Source organism: Mesocricetus auratus, unplaced genomic scaffold (assembly GCF_017639785.1).
Source record: "Mesocricetus auratus isolate SY011 unplaced genomic scaffold, BCM_Maur_2.0 Super-Scaffold_100045, whole genome shotgun sequence".
Classification (NCBI taxonomy): domain Eukaryota; kingdom Metazoa; phylum Chordata; class Mammalia; order Rodentia; family Cricetidae; genus Mesocricetus; species Mesocricetus auratus.
This window is the reverse complement of record NW_024429222.1, coordinates 963,741-988,079: the sequence shown is the minus strand read 5'-3', so window position 1 is coordinate 988,079 and position 24,339 is coordinate 963,741. Positions and strand designations below refer to the sequence as shown.

Genomic DNA, 24,339 nt, shown 5'->3' with positions numbered 1-24,339 from the left:
TTTCATGAAGATGATGGAGACCCTCAAAGAAGAAACGAGGAAATCCCTTAAAGAAACTGAAGAAAAACAAACAAAAAAATCCATGAAATGGGGGGAAAAATTCAAGAAATAAACAAATCTCTCAAAGAATCTAAAGAGCACCAAGAAAAAACAACCAAAAAAAATGAAGGAAACAACTCAAACAGTTGAAGGATTGAAAGCTGACATAGAAATGATAAAGAAAACACAGAATGAAGGGATGCTGGAAATAGAAAAGCTGGGTAAACGATCAGGAACTACAGATGCAGGTATCACCAACAGAATACAAGAGATAGAAGAGAGAATCTCAGGTGTTGATATAGAGTCGTCAACCAAAGAAAATCTCAAAACCAACAAATCCTTAACACAAAATATCCAGGAAATATGGGAGACCGTGAAGAAGCCAAACCTGAGAATAATAGGTATAGAAGAAGGCAAAGAAATACAACTCAAAGGTACAGAAAACATATTCAACAAAATCATAGAAGAAAACTTCCCTAACCTAAAGAAAGATATGCCTATGAAAATACAAGAATCTTACAGAACACCAAATAGGTTCGACCAGAAAAAGAAGTCACCTCGCCATATAATAATCAAAACATCAAACCTACAGAGTAAAGAAAAAATATTAAGAGCAGCTAAAGAAAAAAGCCAAGTAACATACAAAGGCAAACCTATCCGAATTACACCTGACTTCTCAATCGAAATGATGAAAGCCAGAAGATCATGGGCAGATGTCCTACAAACGCTAAGGGAACAAGGATGCCAGCCCAGACTGCTATATCCAGCAAAGCTCTCAATTACCATAGATGGAGAAAACAAAATATTCCATGAGAAAGCCAGATTTAAACAATACGTATCTATGAATCCAGCTCTACAGAAAGTGCTAGAAGGAAAACCTAGATCCAAGGAAGATAACTACATTCACAAAGACACAGGCAAGATATAATCCCACGCTACAAAACACCAAAAGAAAAAGGGAGGAGAAACTACACAAAATAACTTCACTAACAATAAATCAAGCACAAACAAGAATCATCAATCAATGGTCATTAATATCCCTCAATGTCAACAGCCTCAACTTGCCTATAAAAAGACACAGACTAGCAGAATGGATACGAAGACAGAACCCTTCCTTCTGCTGCATACAAGAAACATATCTCAACATCAAAGACAGACGTTACCTCAGAGTAAAGGGTTGGGAAAAGATCTTCCAATCAAATTGTCCCAAGAAACAAGCGGGTGTAGCAATCCTAATATCTAACAAACTAGACTTCAAATTAAAATCAATCAAAAGAGATGAAGAAGGACACTTCATATTCATCAAAGGAAAAGTACATCAAGATGAAGTCTCAGTTTTAAACATCTATGCCCCAAATACAAAGGCACCTACATTCGTGAAAGAAACACTACTAAAGCTCAAAATGCACATAAAATCTCACACACTAATAGTAGGAGACTTCAACACTCCGCTCTCACCACTAGACAGGACCTCCAGACAGAAACTTAACAAAGAAACAAAAGAAGTAATAGAAGTCATGACCCAACTGGGTTTAACAGATATCTATAGAACATTCCACCCAAATACAAAGGGATATACCTTCTTCTCGGCACCACATGGAACCTTCTCTAAAATCGACCACATAATAGGAAACATTGCTAATCTCCACAGATACAAAAAAATTGGAATAACCCCCTGTATCTTATCAGACCACCATGCATTAAAATTAGAATTCAACAATAACACAAATCGCAGAAACCCTACAAACTCATGGAGATTGAACAATGCACAATTGCACCATCCCTGGGTAAAGGAAGAAATAAAAAAAGAAATTAAAGACCTCCTCGATTTCAATAAGAATGAAGACACAACATACACAAACTTATGGGACACTTTGAAAGCAGTGCTGAGAGGAAAGTTTATAGCACTAAGTGCCCACATGAAAAAACTGGAGAACAGTCATACTAGAGAATTAATAGCACAGCTGAATGTTCTAGAACAAAAAGAAGCAAACTCACCCAGGAGGAGCAGATGCCAGGAAATAATCAAATTGAGGGCTGAAATCAATCAAGTAGAAACCAGGAAAACACTGAGAAGAATCAATGAAACAAAGAGTTGGTTCTTTGAGAAAATCAACAAAGTAGACAAACCTCAGTCCAAACTAACCAAAAGCATGCTGATTAACAAAATCAGGAATGAAAAAGGGGACATAACAACTGACAAAATTTGAAAATATAAAGGAAATGGACAATTACCTGGATAGATATCACTTGCCAAAACTAAATCAAGAGCAGATAAACAATCTAAACAGACCTATAACCCCTAATGAAATAGAAGCAGTCATCAAGTCTCCCAAACAAAAAAAGCCCAGGCCCAGATGGCTTTGGTGCAGAATTCTACCAGAAATTCAAAGAAGAGCTAATTCCAATACTCCTCAAAGTATTCCACACAATAGAAGCAGGAGGCTCACTGCCAAACTCTTTTTATGAGGCTACGATTACCTTGATACCCAAGCCACACAAAGACACAACTAAGAAAGAGAACTATAGAGCAATTTCCCTCATGAACATCAATGCAAAAATACTCAATAAAATACTCGCAAACCGGATTCAAGAATACATCAGAAAAATCATCCACCATGATCAAGTAGGCTTCATCCCAGGAATGCAGGGATGGTTCAACATTAGAAAATCTATCAATGTAATCCACCATATAAACAAACTGCGAAAGAAAAACCACGTGATCATCTCACTAGATGCTGAAAAAGCCTTTGACAAAATCCAGCACCCCTTCATGATAAAGGTCCTAGAGAGATCAGGGATAACAGGAACATACGTGAATATAATAAAAGCAATATACAGTAAACCAACTAACATCAAACTAAATGGAGAGAAACTCAAAGCAATTCCTCTAAAATCAGGAACAAGACAAGGCTGTCCACTCTCTCCATATCTCTTCAATATTGTACTTGAAGTTCTAGCTACAGCAATAAGACAACAAAAGGAGATAAAGGGGATACAGATAGGAAAAGAAGAAGTCAAACTTTCACTATTTGCAGATGATATGATTGTTTACATAAGTGACCCAAAAAACTCTGCAAGGGAACTCCTAGAGCTGATAAACACCTTCAGCAATGTGGCAGGATACAAGGTAAACTCAAAAAAATCAGTGGCCCTATTATATACAGATGATGAAGTGACTGAGAAAGAAATCAGAGAAACATCACCCTTTACAATAGCCAAAAACAGCATCAAATATCTGGGGATAATGTTAACCAAGGAAGTGAAAGACCTGTATATCAAGAACTTTGTGTCTTTAATGAAAGAAATCAAAGAAGATACCAGAAAATGGAAAGATCTCCCATGCTCTTGGATTGGTAGGATCAACATAATAAAAATGGCAATCTTGCCAAAAGCACTCTACAGATTCAATGCAATCCCTATCCAAATTCCATCACAATTCTTCAAGGAACTGGAAAAAACATTAATCAACTTTATATGGAAAAACAAAAGGCCCAGGATAGCCAAAACAACCCTATACAATAAAGGAACTTCAGGAGGCATCACCATACCTGACTTCAAGCTCTATTATAGAGCTATAGTCCTGAAAACAGCTTGGTATTGGCACAAAAATAGGCAGGTAGACCAATGGAACCGAATTGAAAACCCTAATTTTAACCCACACACCTATGAATACTTGATTTTTGACAAAGAAGCTAAAACTGTACAATGGAAAAAAGAAAGCATCTTCAACAAATGGTGCTGGCATAACTGGGTACTGGTATGCAGAAGACTGCAGATAGATCCATGTTTATCACCTTGTACAAAACTTAAGTCCAAATGGATCAAAGATCTCAACATAAAGAAACTTTTAGAAGAGAAAGTGGGAGATACTCTTCAACGAGTTGGTACAGGAGACCACTTCCTAAACATAACACCAGTGGCGCAAACACTGAGATCGACAATTAACAAATGGGACCTCCTGAAACTAAAAAGCTTCTGTAAGGCAAAGGACACAGTCAACAAGACAAAAAGGCAGTCCACAGAATGGGAAAAGATACTCACTAACCCCACATCTGACAGAGGGCTAATCTCCAAAATTTACAAAGAACTCAAGAAACAAGTCTCCAAAACACCAAAGGATCCAATTAAAAGGTGGGGTACAGACCTAAATAGAGAATTCTCAACAGAGGAGGCTAAAATGGCCAAGAGACACTTAAGAAAGTGCTCAACATCCTTAGCCATCAGGGAAATGCAAATCAAACCAACTCTGAGATACCATCTTACTCCTGTCAGAATGGCTACAATCAAAAACACTGAAGACAATTTATGCTGGAGAGGATGTGGAGAGAGGGGAACTCTACTCCACTGCTGGTGGGAGTGCCAACTTGTACAGCCTCTTTGGAAATCAGTGTGGAGATTCCTAGGAAAATGGGAATCAGTTTACCACAAGACCCAGCAATTGCACTCTTAGGCATATATCCAAATGAGGCAAATTCATACAACAAGGGCATCTGCTCCACTATGTTCATAGCAGCATTATTTGTAATAGCCAGAACCTGGAAGCAACCTAGATGCCCCTCAACTGAAGAGTGGGTGGAGAAAATGGGGTACATTTACACAATGGAGTATTACTCAGCAGAAAAAAACAATGGAATCTTAAAATTCACAGGTAAATGGATGGCACTGAAGGAAGCCATCCTGAGTGAGGTAACCCAGTCGCAAAAAGACAAACATGGTATGTACTCACTCATATATGGTTTCTAGTCATGGATCAGAATAGTGCCAGTCTGCACTTCCACTGATAGAGAGTCTGGGAAACAGGAAAGAACCTAAAAGATATGCATATATGCATAGTACCCAAGAGAAGAGGATTGAGACAAGATCCTCTGAATGGATGGGGATCACGGTGAGGGGTAAGGGGGAGTGGGAGCTGGGAAGAAGAGAGGGGGAGAAGAGAAAGAGAGAGTAGGTCATGGGGGAACAGGAAGTTGAGTGGGTGGGGGTAGAATAGGGGGAAGAGGGAATCATAGGTTAGAAGACGGATCAGGCACCAGAGTGACCTCTAGTGATCTAAAGGGATAACACCAATTGGCAAGCTAAGTAATAGTGGAGAGACCACCTCGAATGCCCATACCTGATAATGAACTTAATGTCTATAACCATCTGGGAGCCTTCATCCAGTGACTGATGGAAGCAGAGGCAAACACCCACAGTTAAACACTGAACTGAACCCAAGGAACCCAGTGGCAGAGAGAGAGGAGTGATGAGCAAATTGGCAAAGAATGGGCTGGCAAAACCAGCAGAGACAGCTGATCTGAACAGGGGAGAGCTCTTGGACCCCAGACTGACAGCGGGGAGGCTAACATGGGACTGATCTGGACCCCCCCAAATGTGAGTGTCAGTGAGAAGGCCTGGGCAACCTATGGGGCCTTGAGCAGTGGATCAGTGTCTATCCCTGGAATACAAACAGTCATTGTGTGCCCATAGCACAAAGAGGGATGCTCTCTCAGCCTGGACTCTTAGGGGAATGCCTGGACCCTACCCGGAGTGAAATGACAGACTCTAGATATCCCCTATGTGGAAGGAATTGGCAATAGGGTGGGAGGCTGGGGGGAAGGGGAGTGCGGGAGGAGGGGAGGGAGAGGGAACTGGGATTGACATGAAAAATAAAAAAAATAATAAAAAAAAATTTTTTTTAAAGTTGAGCAATATCAAAATTTAAAAAAAGATATTATGACTTCAAGTTTTTATTATCTGTTATATTGCATTTATTTTATACAATAAAATGAGCATTGGAAATTAAATACATAATAGTTTTTTAACAAAAAGAAAACCGCAGCTGTTTTAAACTACCGTTTTTTCCAAGATGGCGGGCGTAAGTGTGACTCCAGCTGCCGGCTTGGAGATGTGGTCACTGCCACTTCTAGCTTTAAATCGTTAGCAAAGCCTCTTAAAAGAACCTTGCTGGGATTTTTTTTTCTTTTTATGCCGAGTCAGGAAGACTCCGGTAAGCGAGTAACGTGAATCTCGGCTTGTCACTAGCAAAACAGAGCCCACCTGAGAAAAATGTTGCTATCAAAAATCTGTGCTTCCCTCCGTTCTTCTGTTTCTAAAATTCCTTTAAAGCTTTTGTCATTCTACGTGGAAATTCATCATCCCACTCCTGATCACCATTATGTAAAGGGCAGCCTTTTCCTTGAGAGAAGCCTTCCCGACAGCCTGGTTCTATAGTCGCATCAGTCCCAAATAAACACACAGGAGGCCATATTAATTATGAAGCTGTTGGCCTTGCTTGTTTCTTACTGGTTAGCTCTGACTTAAGTAATTACCCCATAATTGTTAATCTAAGTATTTCTCTTACCAGAGAATAGTTCCGGGCTTCCTACCCCATGGCGTTACATCTTGACTCTCTGTTTCTCCTTCCCAGAGTCCTCCTGGACTCCTAGTCCCACCTATCTAGATTCCTATTGGCCAGCAGTGCTTTATTAACATATACATAGGACTTCCCCAACACCTGATGACCAAGGATGTTGAGCATTTCCTTAAGTGTCTTTCCACCATTTGAGATTGTTCTGTTGAGAATTCTCTGTTTAGATCTGTACCCTTTTTTTTTAATTGGATTATTTGGTAGTTTGATGTTTCTTGAGTTCTTTGTATATTTTGGATGTCAGTACTCTGTCAGAAGTGGAGTTGGTGAAGATTTTTCCTATTCTGTAGGGAGCCATTTTGTCTTGTTGACCATGTTCTTTGTTTCACAGAAGCCCCTCAGTTTCAGGACATCCCATTTATTAATTTGAACCCGCCTTAAACAGCTATGCTTATGTAGTGAGAACTCATAAAGCTTAGCAGATTTGCAGTTATAGATAGCTTAGTAAATATGATCAAAGCACACTATATGCACATATGAAAGTATCACAATGAGACAAGTTTACAAATATGTAACTCACAATTGTATGCAAAGCAGTGTGACTATATCAGTAAAATCTCCTGGTTACTTTAAATAATATAGAGAATAGTTGTAAGAAAAAGAAAAGAAAAGAAAAAAAAACCTGTACTAATGGGCTGGCAAGATGGCTTAGCAAGTAAAGATGCTTGCTTATGAAGTCTGATGACCTCATTCTGATCCCCAGGATCCCCATAGGAGAAGTAGAAAACCAGCTCCTGCAAGTTGTTCTTTTATTTCACATATGTGCTGTGGCATGTACACCCAATACATGAATTAAGATGTGATTTAAAAATTAAATAATATGTAATAAAAACTAAAAATATTTCCCTAAAAGTGATCAATAGGTTCTCTACTCTATTCCTCATCTATCTTTTACAACACCTTCAGAGTTAGAAAGTCATCAAAATGTGGTCACGTGGTGTTCTAAAGTAGATCGGAATACCAAGGAGCCATAATGATGTTTATAGCCTCATTCAACTTATCTTTTAAAAGTAACTTATCTCCTCTGGATCTCTAGTTGTGACCTATATAAGATAAGTTATAGAATTAAAATATGATTTTCATTGTGTATAATACAGTTTGTGAAAATTGCTGTTTCTCTAGGGCATTCTTTATACTTTAAGTGCATTCATTATAGATACAGTTTTATAATACCCATGGCACAACTATAATAAGTACACCAGCAAATGTTACAAAGTAAATAAGTTGCAATTGTGCTTTTTCATTGAAAACCTTCAGTCTGGTGACTTAATTATATAACTAATGCCTCTCACCTCATGATGGGTTTTGAAGCCACCATGCACTTTGAAGAATCATAGAATCTTGAGACTTGATTAGAGGCTCAATTGGCAAGAATGCTTGTATGCTTGTCTCCTATGAACAAGGCCCTCAGTTCAATCCCCAGCACCCAAAAATCAATGACTGAGTGAATAATGAAACCTTGCTTGAGTAATCCCTTAAGTGATGGTGTTTTTACAAGTTAGTAGTGTAATAAATCAGTTATTAGTTATGAACCTTTTTTATACTTATATTAAAGGCAAAAGGACCCATGTTACTGTGACTGCTGATGCGTTGCTCTATTAGCTCTTAGAACCAAGAACTCTGGAATATATTGTTGCTATTGAAGTCTCTGGTTCTTTTCTTGAGTCTGGGTCTCAGGGAAACTCATTACACAGCCCAGACTATCTTCACATTTGCTGCATTCACAATGTGTCTGCTTCCCAAGTGCTGGAATTACAGTTGTCTCCATAATGCCCAACAATCTTTGTATTTCTTTGTTTCTTGAAACATACTGTAGCTCATGATAACTAGCCATGGATTAATTACCAGTTGCACAGCTATTTTAGTGAATGACACCTTATAGGGGAGTCAGCTTTCATAGCAAAGAAATTTGGGGTAGTTTCCATTCAACCACACTTCCAGAGTTTGTTTAGGGTTTTCTGAGAGCCCAATAAATACCTATTAGCAGTGGCAAAGACTAAAGTTGTGGCTGGTGGGCACTGAGATGACCAGGCATTCCAACATCACCCAAGACTACACTCTTTGGTTTCTTTTCGAGACAGGATTTCTCTGTATTGTTTTGGAATCTGCTCTGTAGACCAGGCTGGCTTCATACTCAGAGATTCACCTGCCTCTGCCTCCAGAATGCTAGGATTAAAGGTGTGTGCCACCAAAGCCATCTGAAAAGAAAAGAAACTTTTAATATATCAATATAAATATATATGTGTGTGTCAGCATAACAGATCACAATATTCTATTCTTCCTTGAAAAATAATATACTTTCTAAAAATAAAAAGTATACTTAGGTGGGATATACATTTTATAAGTTGAAAAGTACAATCTTTAGAAATTAGAAGAGTTGAGTTTGACAGGCTTTGTTATACCTCTACCATCTTGTTTAATGATGGAAAATATTAAGCCGCCTCTCTCCTTGACTTGTGTGTGTGTGTGTGTGTGTGTGTACACTCTGGATTATATGATACTGTTGTGCTCAGTTTTTTTCTGCAGTGTAGTTTTACTTAGCAGAAGCAAGCATACTGCATCATGACCCAGCATAATAAATGCTCACCTGTACACGAGCGAGATATCAAAGAGAGAGGCATGGAGCATTGCAAAAGCATACCAGAGGAGAATGAAGGGCATTTCTTATATATGGGAAAACATGGAAGATTTTCTTGAACTAGGCATAAGGGCTCACACATGTAATCCCAGCACTTGGGGACTTGAGGCAGTAGGATTGAAAGCTAGAAGTCAGCCTGGCCTTCAGGATGAGACCCTGATTCGGAAAACCAACAAGTAAAAAAAAGGATTCTCTTGAAAAGCAAAAAAACATAGTAGCCCTTAAGAAAAGAAGACATTCCCTCTTGAAAGAACGACCTACAGAGTGTGAAAATACATGACCTGGCTTCTCATATCTGTCTTATTCTTCAAGCAAGAGGTCCTTTTTGTAATTCTAAAGAATGGATTTTATCTTGGCAGAAAAATCAATAACACAAAATTCGTTTCGTTTTTTCATTTCTGTGAACCAAAACCAGGACCACATGCGTGCTAGGCAAGTACTCTTCCATTAAGCCATATGCATTCCCAGGCCCAGAACTTCTAGTTGTATGATCCAGTGGCATCAGATACATTCACGTTGTTGTGCGTGTACAACCATTACTACTGTCTCCTTTCTTCTGTATGTTGTGCACGTATGTGGGAAGCCCGATGGGTATGGAGGATAAGCATGTGTTTGGAGGACTGGTTCTCTTCTTCCAAATTTATGTAGGTTCCAGGGACTGGAATCAAGCTAGTCTTGCATACCAAGCACCTTTATTTACTGAGCCTTCTCATAAGCCGCTCCTAAGCATTTTTATCATTCCAAACTGAAACTCTTTCCATTGAAAACTGTTTTTGTTCCCCAGTACCTGATAAGCTCGGTTCTATTTTTGATCTCTGAATTTTCTCAGGTACCTCATGTAAATGAAGTCATATGTATTTGTCATACAATAATTACTATCTAATTATGGGAACTGAAATAGCTGCCTTATTTGCTTAGAATTATATTATCAGCTCTCATCCATGTATGCAGCAATTTCTTTTCTTTTCTTTCCATTTCTTAATATTCCATTGTCGTATTTTCTTTCAGCCATTGATGGACAGGGGGTTTGCTTCTGCCTACTGCCCTCCACTAGTATTCAAGTACCAATTTGAGCTCCTACAGAGTACTGTTGGATATATTATAGTTAGCAATAGCTTTTCTGGATCATGAGATAATTTTGTGTTCAACTTTTTGAGAAGGAATCAGTTTTCCACAATATCTTATGGCTTATTTTCCCACATGCAACACATAGAAGGCCCCTAATGCCTCCATGTCTTGTGTATTAGTTACTTTTCTTGTTGCTCTGACCAAAGCAACTTAAGGAGGTATAGATTTATTTTGGCTCATGGTCTAAGGAGACAATCCATCATGGCAAGGAAGATATGGCAGCAGATACAAGAGGCAGTTTGTCATGTGAGTCCAAGGTTAGAAAGCAGAAGCCAACCAATGAACTACTACACTGACCTTCTCCTTTTCATTCAGTGAGGGGCTCCAGCCAGTGGTACCTCAGTTAACCCTTTCCAGAAGCATCATCACAAACATGTCCAGAGGTCTGTCTCCTAGGCAGAATCCCATCAGCTCATAATAAGCCATCACAATTGCTAACATGGTCTTTTAAAGTTTTGGAAAATTTTTCTCACCTATGTAGAAATTCCTTAAGAAGTATGGGGCATATCTATACTCATATTGTAATTACACTAAAAATAACCTTTTGGTGTCCGGCATTCAAAAAGTTGTATGAACCAGAATTATAGAATACTGACCTTTGTCTTACTGGTTGTATATTACAGTGTGTTCATGAAAAGATCTTTAAGCTAAGAAATTACTCTTACAAAGTTAGGTTGGTTAGTTAGTTAGTTAGTTAGTTAGTTAGTTAGTTATTTTGAGACAGGGTCCCTATATAATCTAGGCTAGCATTGAACTTAAGAGATCCACCTGTTTCTGCCTCATTAGTGTAGGATTAAAAGCATACATCTCCACACCAGGCTAAAGTTCAGTTCTTAAGTACAAAATAAATGAAAATGGATTTGTACTCTGCATGTCACAGTTCTTAGCAACATTGTTTTCTTTCTCCCTGCAGCCCCCTGTACAAGCAGCACTTTCTTTTGCCATAGCAACATGTGCATCAACAATTCTTTGGTCTGTAATGGGGTTCAAAACTGTGCATACCCTTGGGATGAGAATCACTGCAAAGGTAAGTTGATGCAAAGGCCAGCATTTCTTGAGGAGTTGGGGTTCCTTTCATAAGAAAGGAATTAAAATGTCTTTTTCTACTGGTATACAATTGCTGTAACAGAGCTAGATACATAATTACATTCTCCCCCAACCTTGAAGAAAAGGTTTCTCTTTGTAGCCCTGGCTGTCCTAGAACTTACCCTGTAGACCAGGCTGACCTAGAACTCAGAGCTCTGCCTTCCTAGCCCTCCAGAGTGCTGAAATAAAAGGCATGCATTCTTAAAGGATAATTGACTTCTGGGATGTTATAAAAAAGCAACAAAAGCATTTCTTTCTGGAGTGTATTGTCAAGTTATTCAGAAGTGTGTCTTCGTATTTCATGCCTGTATTACGTTATCATTGAACTATGTGGTTACCAGATAGTTTAGAGGATAGCCTTGAGGATGGAAGGACTGATAGGTTATTGAAATGACATAAAAGCAACCTATATAGAATGCTTTTCTTTATTTCTCTTTATCAAATTACTTCTATTTCTAACATATACTGAAAGTCAAACGTGATGATAAGAGACAATAGACACCTGCAACTTGGTTGTCATGCAGTTGGATAAATAAAATGTATGTCTTTCATCTTCCTCAGAGCTGAATAAATACATATCTTACTGTGGTAAGCCAATGTAATCTGAAGGCAACACTAACTGCCTGACATGCAAGTATTTATCATTCTATAACAGTAGACCATGTGGTGTATCTGGATTGTTAGCCTGATCCCACAGATGGGAATCTATACAGAATTTCTCAAATCTGCCTTATAACAGAAAACTAAACTTAATAGATCAAGAGTATTTGTTTCTGACATTTTCTATATTGATGTAATTTGCAAATTCTAGGCACTTGTGAACCTTTTGAGTAAGGGAACCAAGTACTTTAGTTTTTCTGTTCCTAGCTAGCTATATTGTGATTTGTTAGTTCTCTCAGAAATCATGGTAATAGTATTTTCTATTTGTTTAAAAAAGAATTCTTCAGTTGCATTATCTCTGATATATTTGAACCAAATATCCTGTTTTACCTAAAGATGTCTAATCAGTCTGTGCTGGAACTCCTATTAATGAATTGTGAAAGCCCCAACATTTCTTTCTTACAGAGAAGAAGAAAGCTGGACTATTTGAACAAATCACTAAGACTCATGGAACAATTATTGGCATTACATCAGGGATTGTCTTGGTTCTTCTCATTATTTCTATTTTAGTACAAGTGAAACAGCCCCGGAAAAAGGTTATGGCTTGCAAAACTGCATTTAATAAAACTGGGTTCCAGGAAGTATTTGACCCTCCTCATTATGAACTGTTTTCACTAAGAGAGAAAGAGATTTCCGCAGACCTGGCGGATTTGTCAGAAGAACTTGACAACTACCAGAAGATGCGGCGCTCCTCCACGGCCTCCCGGTGCATTCATGACCACCACTGTGGATCTCAAGCGTCCAGTGTCAAGGAAAGGAGGACCAACCTCAGTTCCATGGAACTTCCCTTCCGAAATGATTTCGCACAACCACAGCCAATGAAAACATTTAATAGCACCTTCAAAAAAAGCAGCTATACTTTCAAACAGGCACATGAGTGCTCTGAACAGGCTCTAGAGGACAGAGTAATGGAGGAGATCCCCTGTGAAATTTATGTCAGAGGGCGAGATGATTCTGCACAAGCATCCATATCCATCGACTTCTAATTGTCAGCTAAGAGCATTAAGTATTAAGTATGTGTATGCAGCCTACACCAACACCCATTCTGTCTCAACAACAATCTTGTTCTGTCAAAATTAGAAAGACCTTCATAATTTGTCATAATGCTGATGATTTTGTTATCTCAGGCAATCAATGTGAAACCAACCAAGGAACTTATCTTATTCAGTGGAAAAAGTCATCTTCCATTGCTTGATATCTTATCTACAAAATACCACCAGTTCAATAGCAGCGGAGGAGCGAGTGGTCATATTGAGCCAGGCTCAACAGCCTGGAGGTGTTGACATCAGGGTACTATTTTGGTTCGCACAGCCCCATCAATTTGATCCCACATTAAATTTAAAAGTAAGATTTTTCTTTATATTCCTTTTGTCTTTCCTTTCTCTGGTGTGTTTATTTGCCTGTAGTTTTACCATTCCCATCTCCTGCATAAGTGGGTAATGTGTCACTTAATTCAACATTGGCATGGATTTGCTCTTAAATGTGTAGAATATGGCTGGTCCTGTGATGAACGGCAATTTAAGACAGTCATATTTCATTTCTCCGTGGATCATTTCTATACTATTGTCTTTAATAGCTGCATCTTTAGTCCTGTTTTCCTGTGGGAAGTAGTAGATAAAATGATTTATCACCTTTAAATCATGTTTCGTCTTAGTTATACTAGAAAAGTAATAATCCCACGGTTTATGATTACCAGTTAGTCATGAGTGGAAATTTAAAAAAGATTAAAAACGTGTAGCAACCTCTGAAGTTGTCCCTGTTGGGTCTCATTCAGTGACAGACATTCACCCAGGAATCAGGGTCCTAGAACTCATTTGTAGGCAGGCCTTTAATTATGGCTCCATGCTGAGCTTCTTGGCCAATCTATGTCCCTGTCATTGTTCAGAAAGATTTATTTGTTCTCTTGGTATCGGTTTGTCTTTGACACATGGTAACCATAGTTAATGGAAGCTTAAAGAAATCCTCTGAGAAATGTGTGAGCCTTTACATAGCTTCTGCTTGGAACAGTGCATTTTTCTAGCCATTATCATCAAGAATAGCAACTTCAACTTTTTTTTAAAAGCACTTTTGACCTTATGTTTTTTAAAGTATATAAAACAATAATTTATAAACATGATATCAAAACTCATTGTGTTTTTTAGACTTTTGATATTATTTGATACTGTACAAACTTTATTAAACCAAGATTTAAGACATACAAGACAGGGTTCATAGTGACTTTGTGTAGAAATACGCTGTGATGAGACTGTACTATAAACTCTTATAAAGACCTTGGTCATGGTGATATGTACATAAGCTTTTTTTCTTTTGCTGCTGTATCTAGTTGGTGATAAGTTTTTCATGTGTGATATTTATTGTTCCAAATCACAACAGAAATCTTATATTAAAGTATACATTGTTACATAATCCTTCAATTACATTATTTATAGCAGGAATGCTTTGGATAAGCTGTGAATGGGGAAGACTCAATGTATCTAATGATAACTAATATAAATAATTCCGTTTTAAAGATGCAAATTCTCATTTTCTGTATATTTTCAATGAAATAAAAAGTTCAGGTTTCACTAGATTTTATTAATTTTTTAAGTACTACGTAAATCTGATCTCAGATTGCTAACAGCTGTGACCTCCAATGTGATCTACTTTATGCCCAAAGTGTGTTCTCTGTACAACATTTTTATTTTCAAAAAGGAAATTATATCAATAAGATAGGAAAACCTACAGTTAGCATAAGCATGATTTACTTTTTTAAGTCAATAAACATTCCTGCTTCTTAAAAATAGAACTTGGAAAAGTAAAAGAAATTTCAAAACATAGTAATCACTAAACTAACTGTCCAAGAAAGATTATATAACCATGTTCTTTCAGTAACGATTAAATAGGCATTTTATTAGGTGACTTAGTGTCCCAGCAGCATAGTAAATACTTAAGTTGACAGCTGTGATCTCATAAAGAAAGAAAAATTAACATGCTTCCTATATGAAGTTATACCCATTATAAAAATATTTGCCATACTCATCCTTAATTTTGGGGTTGTAGAGCTTATAGTATGATTTTATACATCATTACCCCTTGTAACTATCTTATTTTTAACACTATCCTATTTTAAAGAAATCTGAAGAGGCTTACAAAACACAGATGTTTATGGAAAACACTGGATGCTACAACAGTAGATTTGCATGATCTCATGCAGTGCAGCCAAAAGAAGCTTAGATGGTAATTTGATTCTAAATTCTCTGACAACTAACCTGAAAGTTGTCACTTTTCATGGTAAAAATACTTGCATTCAGAGGCTAAAGTAAAGCCATACATTTAGTAATGGCAGGCATGAAATTTAGCCATCTTATCTGAGTTATTACACCCTCAGAGTACTTACTCCAGTACTAAAAATGCCTTCTGACAAAAAATGTAAAGCAGGAAGGTGGTGAAGTCTCCAGTCAAGAGAGTACAAAGTACCCTATATGATGTCACCTTCCCCACCTTCCAGCCCAGGGTTAGCACAAGCTGTCAGCTCCCAGTGGCCACAGACTACAACTCATTCATCCACTATCTTAAAGACATAGGAATAAACTGTGCTATTCCTTTTGCAGAGGAGAGATAGCCAATGTAATTTTTTAACAAACCCAACAGATACTCACATTTCACCTGTAAAGGTCTCCTTTCGCCTTGACTTAACAGAGCCTTTGTCACTGTCCTAGCTGTTTTGTGTAATTGCTAAGCATTGAGGAACTGCAGTCGGCTCTGTATGCTTCTGTCGTCCTGTCACTACCCAGTGAGGATGCTTGCTTGCTTCCGGAGCATGCCAGCTGCTGAGAGAAGAGGAGGAAGGCCTGGCTATCATCCAGGAAGCAGTCAGAGATTACACTTTGTTGCAAAATGCTGTCTGCTCTGTGTCCATGTTTCTTTATTGCAAATACTAAAGGAAATATACCTAGTTCACATTGATTGTGGACAGAAGGAAAGGAGGAACTTTAGGTTTTGTTCTTTTTAAAGATCCAAGAGAGACGATATAGTCTAGTTTTGCTAAAGAGAAAACCAAACCTAAAGGTGAGGTGGCTTCCTGTGTCTCTGAACTCCGAGCCCAGTGTTCACCCCTGGCTTCTTGTTCCCTCCCTGCTTAGCTTTTAAAAGTCACAAACTTGTAAACATCAGCCTAGATGTCCCATGCAAAACTTGTTAGCTATTCTTACCTAAAATGTAAGCTGTGATTACATTGGGGTTCCCACCTTTCCCTTTTTAATTTATACACTGCTGTCCTGTCATTTTTGTTACCAGGTTTTGTGGCACTTGCAAAATATGTAAGTTCTGTGAATTCTTAATAAACAGTGCTGATTAGCAGCACACAGAGTGACGCCAAAGAGAAAGTGTCTGTGCTTTCTCTTTTGTAATGTTTTATAAGTTAAAAGAAACAATGCACATTACAGAATTAAAAATTGGGGTACAACATCTTGAGTTTTGAAACTTATTTGACTCTGAACCACTTTAAGAAAACAAGCTGACCTGGGATATCTTTTTAGCTTCCTGCACCATCAATTACTGTTTTATATACCTCTACTGGTGATAAGTTCTTCTTTACTAAGCTTTTTAATATACTTTTGATTATATTTCTGATTGGCTTACTGTCTTAAAAATCCCACCAAGCTAACAATGAGGGTGCACGTATAGTGAATACTATCTACACTTGTTTTTTTAAGCTGTACATTTTTACCAGAGATGCACTTCCAGATCATGTAAGAATTCTCATGTACTTCATCCATATTTGGCACTTTAAACCATTTAGCCTTTGAACTGCAAATAAAAACTCCTGTTTTGGTTTTCTTGCTTGCCTCAATTTCTGAAGTGTATAAAAATAAAATATTTAGGCCACTTTGGACATCAGCATTTGCATGCCCTTCCTAGGACAGAGTAGGCATTTCCTATCTGTTACTTCCCAGATAAAATAGTCAGAGTTGAGATTTATTTGTTAAAACAACTTTGGATGAGTATTAAGCTTAAGAAACATTTTTTACTTCCAAATTAAGAGAAGACAAGGTGCTGGGCGGTGGTGGCGCACGCCTTTAATCCCAGCACCCGGGAGGCAGAGGCAGGCGGATCTCTGTGAGTTCGAGGCCAAGCTGGACCGACAACCTCCAAAACAATACAGAGAAACCCTGTCTCGTAAGAAAAGAGAGAGAGAGAGAGAAGACAAGGTGTTTAAAAAAAAAGTTACAGGTTGGGAAGCTGAAGAGATGACTTAGCAGTAAAGAGTACTTACTGCTCTTCCAGAAGACCAGTGTTCAATTCCCAGCACCTACATGATAGCTCACAACCATTGTAACCCCAGTTCCAGGGAATCTAGTTCCTTTTTCTGGCCTCTGTGGGTTCCAGGCATGTATGCTGTACACAGACAGACATACAGGCAAAACACTCATAATACATGAAATAAAGTTTATACCTAATGGCTTTCTAATTGGATTTAAGGCCCACTCAGCAAGAGGGAAATCATCTGTGACTCTGGAGACCTACTAGTCAACTTCCCAGGGCTAGTAAAGTCATGGATCTTGGAGGAGAACCTATAACTGCCGTTTTACTAAACCAATACAATCTCTAACTACACTCTAAATATTTACCCTTATACCTACAGACAAGTACAGTTCTCACCCCTCTTCAAGAAATTTGTCTCTCCAGTGGAAGGAGACCACTGGAGAAACTACAACCACAATTACAGAGTTGTGGAAGTCAATCCCAACTGATACATCTACAACACAACTCCTTTACCTAAGGTGTAGAGATCTGTATGAAAGACAGGGTGGAAACATTATAAGAGCCAGATACAAAGAGTTTGCTGTGAGACTTTGTCTCCTTGAAATGTCAGAAAAGCTATATTCATTAAGTCTCACTAACATAGCTATATAAATATGATCTGACATAGATGACATCAGTAGATATCTTGCATGGAAGGGGAAACTCATTCAACCTCAACTATAGACAAAGAACCACAGGCAACTAAGGATTGCTGAGAACTGGAGAGATAGTCTTCCCCAGGGAAGGAGCACAGCAAGTGGTTGCTTATCAGTATCGCATGGTCAGTCCTGAAAGCAAACATACAAGTAACATTATCCAGATTGAGCAAGTTGTATCTATATATTTAGGGAGATAGGGAGGTAGGAGATGAATGGAGGGAGAGAGAGAGAGAGAGAGAGAGAGGGAGGGAGGGAGGGAGGGAGGGAGGGAGGGAGACAGAGAGGGAGAGATTTAATTTAGGGAAATAGGCAACACACACATAACAACAACAACAAATATTAAAGGAAAGGGGGCCATGAATTTGAATGAGAGCGAATGGAAGGAGTTGGAGGGAGGAAAGGAAAAGGGGATGATATAAGTAAAATCTCAAAAAAGTAAGAATATATAAAATAAAAGCTAAAAAAATTTAAACATTCTCTGAATCCTGAACACCTCAATGCAGATGAAGCAGAAAGGAATGACCTTAAAAACACCTTCATGAGCCGGGCGGTGGTGGCCTTTAATCCCAGCACTCGGGAAGCAGAGGCAGGAGGATCGCTGTGAGTTCGAGGCCAAGCTGGACCGACAGCCTCCAAAACAATACAGAGAAACCCTGTCTCCTAAAAACCAAAAAAAAAAAAAAAAAAAAAAAAACCTTCATGAAAATTATAGAGGCCTTCAAAGAGGATACGAGAAAATCCCTTAAATGGAAGAAAAAACAAACCAAAAAAATCCAACAAATGCAAGAAAGGGAGGAAAACACAAAGCAAAATTACAACAAACAATTCATTTTTTAAAAAAGTTGTATACTGGAGAGATGGCTCAGCAGTGCCGGTAAGAGCCCTTATTGCTCTTCTAAAGGACTTAAGTTGGATTCCCAGCCGCCTGTAACTCCAGCGTCTGGAGATCTGAGGGCACCCACACATGTGGTATACCTTCACGAAAAATAAAAGTGAATCTTTTTTTTAATGTCCTTTATTTTTATGTCTAGGTGTGTTCTACCTATACATCACATGTGTGCAGTGCCTGCGGATGCTAGAAAAGGTCGTTGAATCCCCTAGGACTGGAGTCACACAATTGCGAGCCTCCAAGTAAGGACTGGGAATAACCTGGGTCCTTTGGAAGAATAGCCAGCTCTCTTTGTTAGGTATGAGGTCCCCAGTTGCTGGGTTCCTCTGCCGCCGATGCAATAAGCCAAATGAAACCAAATTAATAAATTCGGATTTAATAAACAGGGCAATGCAATGCAGAGTACCCCCCCCATGACTCTCAGGCAGGAAATGGGAACATGAGGGCACACGCTGAAGCTCTAGCTGGTCTTAAATAGCCAATAGGCGTGGTCCTGGGCGTCTCTGGGGGAGGAGCCGCCGATGGCGGGCTTTCTGGAATGGGGCTCCTAGCTGGAGATTCCAAACACTCTTAATTGCTGAGCTGTCTCTCTAATCACTGAATATCCTTTTAAATTGCATATCTTTTGTAAATTGCTAGCAAGATTTAGTATTTCCCATACTACCCTTTAGTTCATTATGTTCCTTGAACTTTTGATCCTCCCGTATCTAGCTTTTGGGTACTAGGGCTTTGTGCTCTAATAATTGAAGTGTATCCCCATCCCACACTGTTCCTTTCAGATGCCAAGTGTGTCTGTCACACCATCACTTAGTAAGGATGAATAGATAGATCTCTAGAAGTATATATACACTGAGGGGAGGGCCAAGGAAAGAAACTCCCCTCTTCCAACTGTTACAGTCACACCCAGGAACAAGGAAAGAAGAAACAGAGGGAGTTAAGAAATTTTTTCCACTCCTGATTACAGAGCAGTTGTATTTCCTGCATTATCTGGGGTCGAGTCAGGTTTCACTTGAGAGTGCTGTCATCTTCCAATCTTTGTCATCCTCTGTCTACAGCATTGATGCTAGCGTCTTCTCAGCCTGCAAGTTTATCACTGAAACATTTCTTTTTGCAATTTTGAGACAGGATGCTGATTGCTGGAAGGAATTTTCATCAGAAATCTAGGTATTGAACCATGCTTTGTTTTCAAATCTTCTATTTTTCATTAGTAACATTGTAGAATTGTGTTAAGTGGTGTTTCAGAGAACTATAATCAAATTTTGGAAAAAGAAAAGGAGGAGAATTCTCTCTTTTATTTATTTTATTTATTTTTTATATTTAAATTAGAAATAAGCTTGCTTCACATGTCAATCCCAGCTCCCTCTCCCTCTCCCTCCCCTCCTCCACTGCACCCCTTCAACCCTCCCCCAACTCCCCACCCAATCCCCACTCCACTCTCCAAGGAGGGTGAGGCCCTCCATGAGGGATCTCCAAAGTCTGTCATATCATCTGGGGCAGGACCTAGGCCCTCCCCCATGTGTCCAGGCTGAGACAGTATCCCTCCACGTGGAATGGGCTCCCAAAGTCCATCTGGATGCCAGGGATAAATGCTAATCTGTTGCCTGACACCCATGCTGGCCTCTCAACTATCAGTCTGGGGTCTATGAATTCCCCCTTGTTCAGGTCAGCAGTTTCTGTGGGTTGGTTAGATTGCCAGTTGGTGTCATCCTTGTAGGTCTTTGGACATCTCACTAGTGCCAGATCTCTCTTCAAACCTATTATGGTTCCGGTTCCTTCTATTATGGTATGTCTCATCCTTCTCTCCTCTATTCTTCTCCCAACACAACCTTCCTACTCCCCCATGTCCTCCTCTCCCCTCATCTCACCCCCTCTCTTGCTCTCAGCTTCCTCCCCACCCCCCGAAGCCCCCACCCTCCCACCCTCTCTCACCCTCCCGCCCCGCCCCACCCCTGTGTTCCCAATCTCCTCAGGAGATTCTGTCCTGTTCCCCTTCTCTGGGGTACCATGCATATCTCTCTTAGGGTCCTTCCTGTTTCCCAGACTCTCTGACTGTGGGATTGTAAGCTGGCACTCCCCTGTTTCAGGCCTAAAATCCATATATGAGTGAGTATATACCATGCTTGTCTTTTTGTGACGGGGTTACCTCACTCAGGATGGTTTCTTCTAGTGCCATCCATTTCCCTACAAATTTCAAGATTCCTTTGGGTTTTTTTTCCCACTGAGTAGTACTCCATTTTGTAGATGTACCACATTTTCTCATCCACTCTTCAGTGAGGGGCATCCAAGTTCTGGCTATTACAAATAATGCTGCTATGAACATAGTGGAACAGACATCCTTGTTGTATGAATATGCATCTTTTGGGTATATGCTTAAGAGTGGAATTGCTGGATCTTGTGGTAAACTGATTCCCATTTTCCTAAGGAATCTCCATACTGATTTCCAAAGTGGCTGTACTAGTTTGCACTCCCACTAGCAGTGAAGGAGTGTTCCCCTCTCTCTACATCCTCTCCAGCATAAATTGTCATTGGTGTTTTTGATTTTAGCCATTCTGACAGGAGTGAGATGGTATCTCAGAGTTGTTTTGATTCTCATTTCCCTGATGGCTAAGGATACTGAGCACTTTCTCAAGTGTTTCTCAGCCATTTTAGACTTGTCTATGGAGAATTCTCTGTTTAGTTCTTTTGAATTGAATCCTTTGGAGTTTTGGAGACTTGCTTCTTAAGTTCTTTGTAAATTTTGGAGATCAGCCCTCTGTCAGATGTGGGGTTAATGAATATCTTTTCCCATTCTGTGGGCTGCCTTTTTGTCTTATTGACTATGTCCTTTGCCTTACAGAAGCTTCTCAAGTTTCAGGAGGTCCCATTTATTATCAATCTCAGTGTCTGTGCTACTGGTGTTATGTTCAGGAAGCCGTCAGGAATACCTCCCACTTTCTTTTCTAAGAGGTTCAGTGTAGCTGGATTTATGTTGAGGTCTTTGATCCATTTGGACTTAAGTTTTGTGCATGACAATGCACATGGATCTATCTGCAGTCTTCTACAAACCACTATCCAGTTATGCCAGGAGCGTTTGTTGAAGATGCTGTCTTTTTTCCATTGTATAATTTTAGCTTCATTGTAAAAAATCAAGTGTTTGTAGGTGTATGGGTTAATATCAGGTTTTTCAATTAGATTCCATTGGTCTAGCTGTCTATTTTTGTGCCAATAACAAGCTGTTTTCAGGACTATAGCTCTATAATAGAGTTTGAAGTCAGGGTTGGTGAGGCCTCCAGAAATTCCTTTATTATACAAGGTTGTTTTGGCTATCCTGGATCTTTTGTTTTTCCATATATAGTTGAGTATTGTTCTTTCAAGGTCTGTGAAGAATTGTGCCCGTATTTGATAGGGATTGCTATTTTTACTGTGTTGATCCAACCAATCCAAGAGCATGGGAGATCTTTCCATTTTCTGGTATCTTCTTTAATTTCTTCCAAGACTCAAAGTTCTTACTATACAGGTCTTTCACTTGTTTGGTTAGCATTATCCCCAGATATTTTATGTTGTCTGGGGCTATTGTAAAGAATGATGTTTCTCTGATTTCTTTCTCAGCCCATTTATCATCTGTATATAGTAGGACTACTATTTTTTTTTTAGTTAATCTTGTATCCTGCCACTTTGCTGAAGTTGTTTATCAGATGTAGGATTTCCCATGTTGAGTTTTTCCAGTCACCTGTGTAAACTATCATGTCATCTGTAAATAGTGAAAGTTTGACTTCTTCTTTTCCAATTTGTATCCCCTTGATCTCCTTTTCTTGTCTTATTGCTCTAGCAAGAGCATCAAGTACAATATTGAAGAGATATGTCGAGAGTGGACAGCCTTGTCTTGTTGGTGATTTTAGAGAAATTGCATTGAGTTTCGAGGAGAGTTCTTCCTGGAGTTGGTACTCTGTTATGTGCACACCTCATAAGATAATTAGCTCTGAACACAAGGTAGTCAACTGGCTCAGCTCTAAAATCAAAGCCTTTTAAATTCAGTTAAGGAATTTCTTAGTCATTAGCTTTTAATGTACAAACGCACTTACAGCTGGAAATTTCTAAGATAAGACAATCTTCTATGATGGCTCATAACCTGTAACTCTAGTTCCAGGAGATCTGATGCCTTCTTCTGGCCTCTTCAGGCACTTGTGTGATGCACACACACACACACACACACACACACACTCAAGCACATAAAATAGAAATCCTTAAAAGGGGGGGGGTTGCAGGAGAGATGGCTCAGTAGTTAAGAGCAGCTGTTGCTCTTCCAGAGGACCTAGCACACACAAATGGTTCACAACCATCTGTAACTCCTAACCCTCATTTAGCTTCACCCCACCCCTTTGATGTGCTGGATGTGGAACCATGAACTCCACCACTAATCTCTACTCTCAGTGCCCATCCTGACGTTTTCAGTTTCTAGATGGCAGTCAATAGCCATGTGTCCTGGTTATAGTTTCTATTGCTGTGATGAAACACCATGACCAAAAGCCAGGGTGGGAAGAAATGGTTTATTTGGCTTACACCCTCACATTTTAGTCCATCAGGAGGTCAGGACAAGAACTCTAGCAGGATGGGAACTTGAAGGCAGAAGTTGATGCAGAGGCCAGGAGGGGTGCTGCTTACTGACTCACCCATCATGGCTTGCTCAGCAGTGTCTTAGAGTTTCTATTACTGTGAAGAGACACCATAACCACAACAACTCTTATGAAGAAAAACATTTAGTTGGGGCTGCCTTACAGTTTCAGAGTTTAGTCCTTTATCATCCTGGCAAAAAGGATGGTCACATGCAGGCAGACATGGTACTAGAGAAGGGGCTGAGAATTCTACATACTGATCTATAGTCAGCAGGAAGTGAACTGCCTCACACTGGGTGTAGCTTGAGCATGTGTGAGACCTCAAAGCCTGCCCCCATGGAGACACACTTCCCCCAACAAGGCCACACCTACTCCAACAAGGCCATACCTCCTAATAGTGCCGCTCCCTATGGACCAAACATTAAAACTAATGAGTCTATGGAACCCATTCCTATTCAAACAACCATAGCCAGTTTTCTTAAAGAATCCAGGATCACCAGCCTAGGCATGGTACCGCCTACAGTGGGCTGGGCACTCTACCATTAACCACTGTTCAGAAAATGCCCTCCAACCTGGAGCTTATTGAGACATTTTCTCGGTTAAGGTTCCCTCCTTTCAGTTTGTGTCAAGTTGACATAAAGCCAGTACACAGTGGTTGTTATTGTGGCTTTGCTGGTGGTGTTTCTTAGGGACTTGACCTCAGACTCCCAGCAATACTCCCTGAGTCTCCACAGTAGCTGTGTTCCTGAAGTACTTCAGTTTGTCTTATACAGAGCCCGAAGAATGCCTTTCTGAGTGCCCTGTAGCTAGCTTTTACATAAGAATTCACCTCAGTTAAATCCTTCCTGCCCTGCTCTTAGCACTTCCTGCCCTGAAAATCTGCTTTGGTTTCCTTGCTTTCACTGCTCAGAAACCACACAAACCAAATTCTCTGAAGAAGAGGCGGGCACTGAGAA

At 39.4% G+C, this 24,339-nt stretch overlaps 1 protein-coding gene across 3 annotated transcripts in view; it reads left to right on the top strand.

The window, feature by feature from the left end:
- Positions 1–16,777, top strand: part of Neto2 (neuropilin and tolloid like 2) — a 73,896-nt gene extending 57,119 nt beyond the window's left edge. For all 3 annotated transcript variants that reach the window (XM_040735395.1, XM_040735393.1, XM_040735394.1), the window contains 2 exons: positions 11,128–11,241; positions 12,366–16,777. In XM_040735395.1, coding sequence (XP_040591329.1) covers positions 11,128–11,241; positions 12,366–12,946 — 695 coding nt within the window. In that variant the 3' untranslated portion in view covers positions 12,947–16,777. The remainder of the gene's footprint in view (positions 1–11,127; positions 11,242–12,365) is intronic.
- The last annotated feature ends 7,562 nt before the right edge of the window (positions 16,778–24,339 follow it).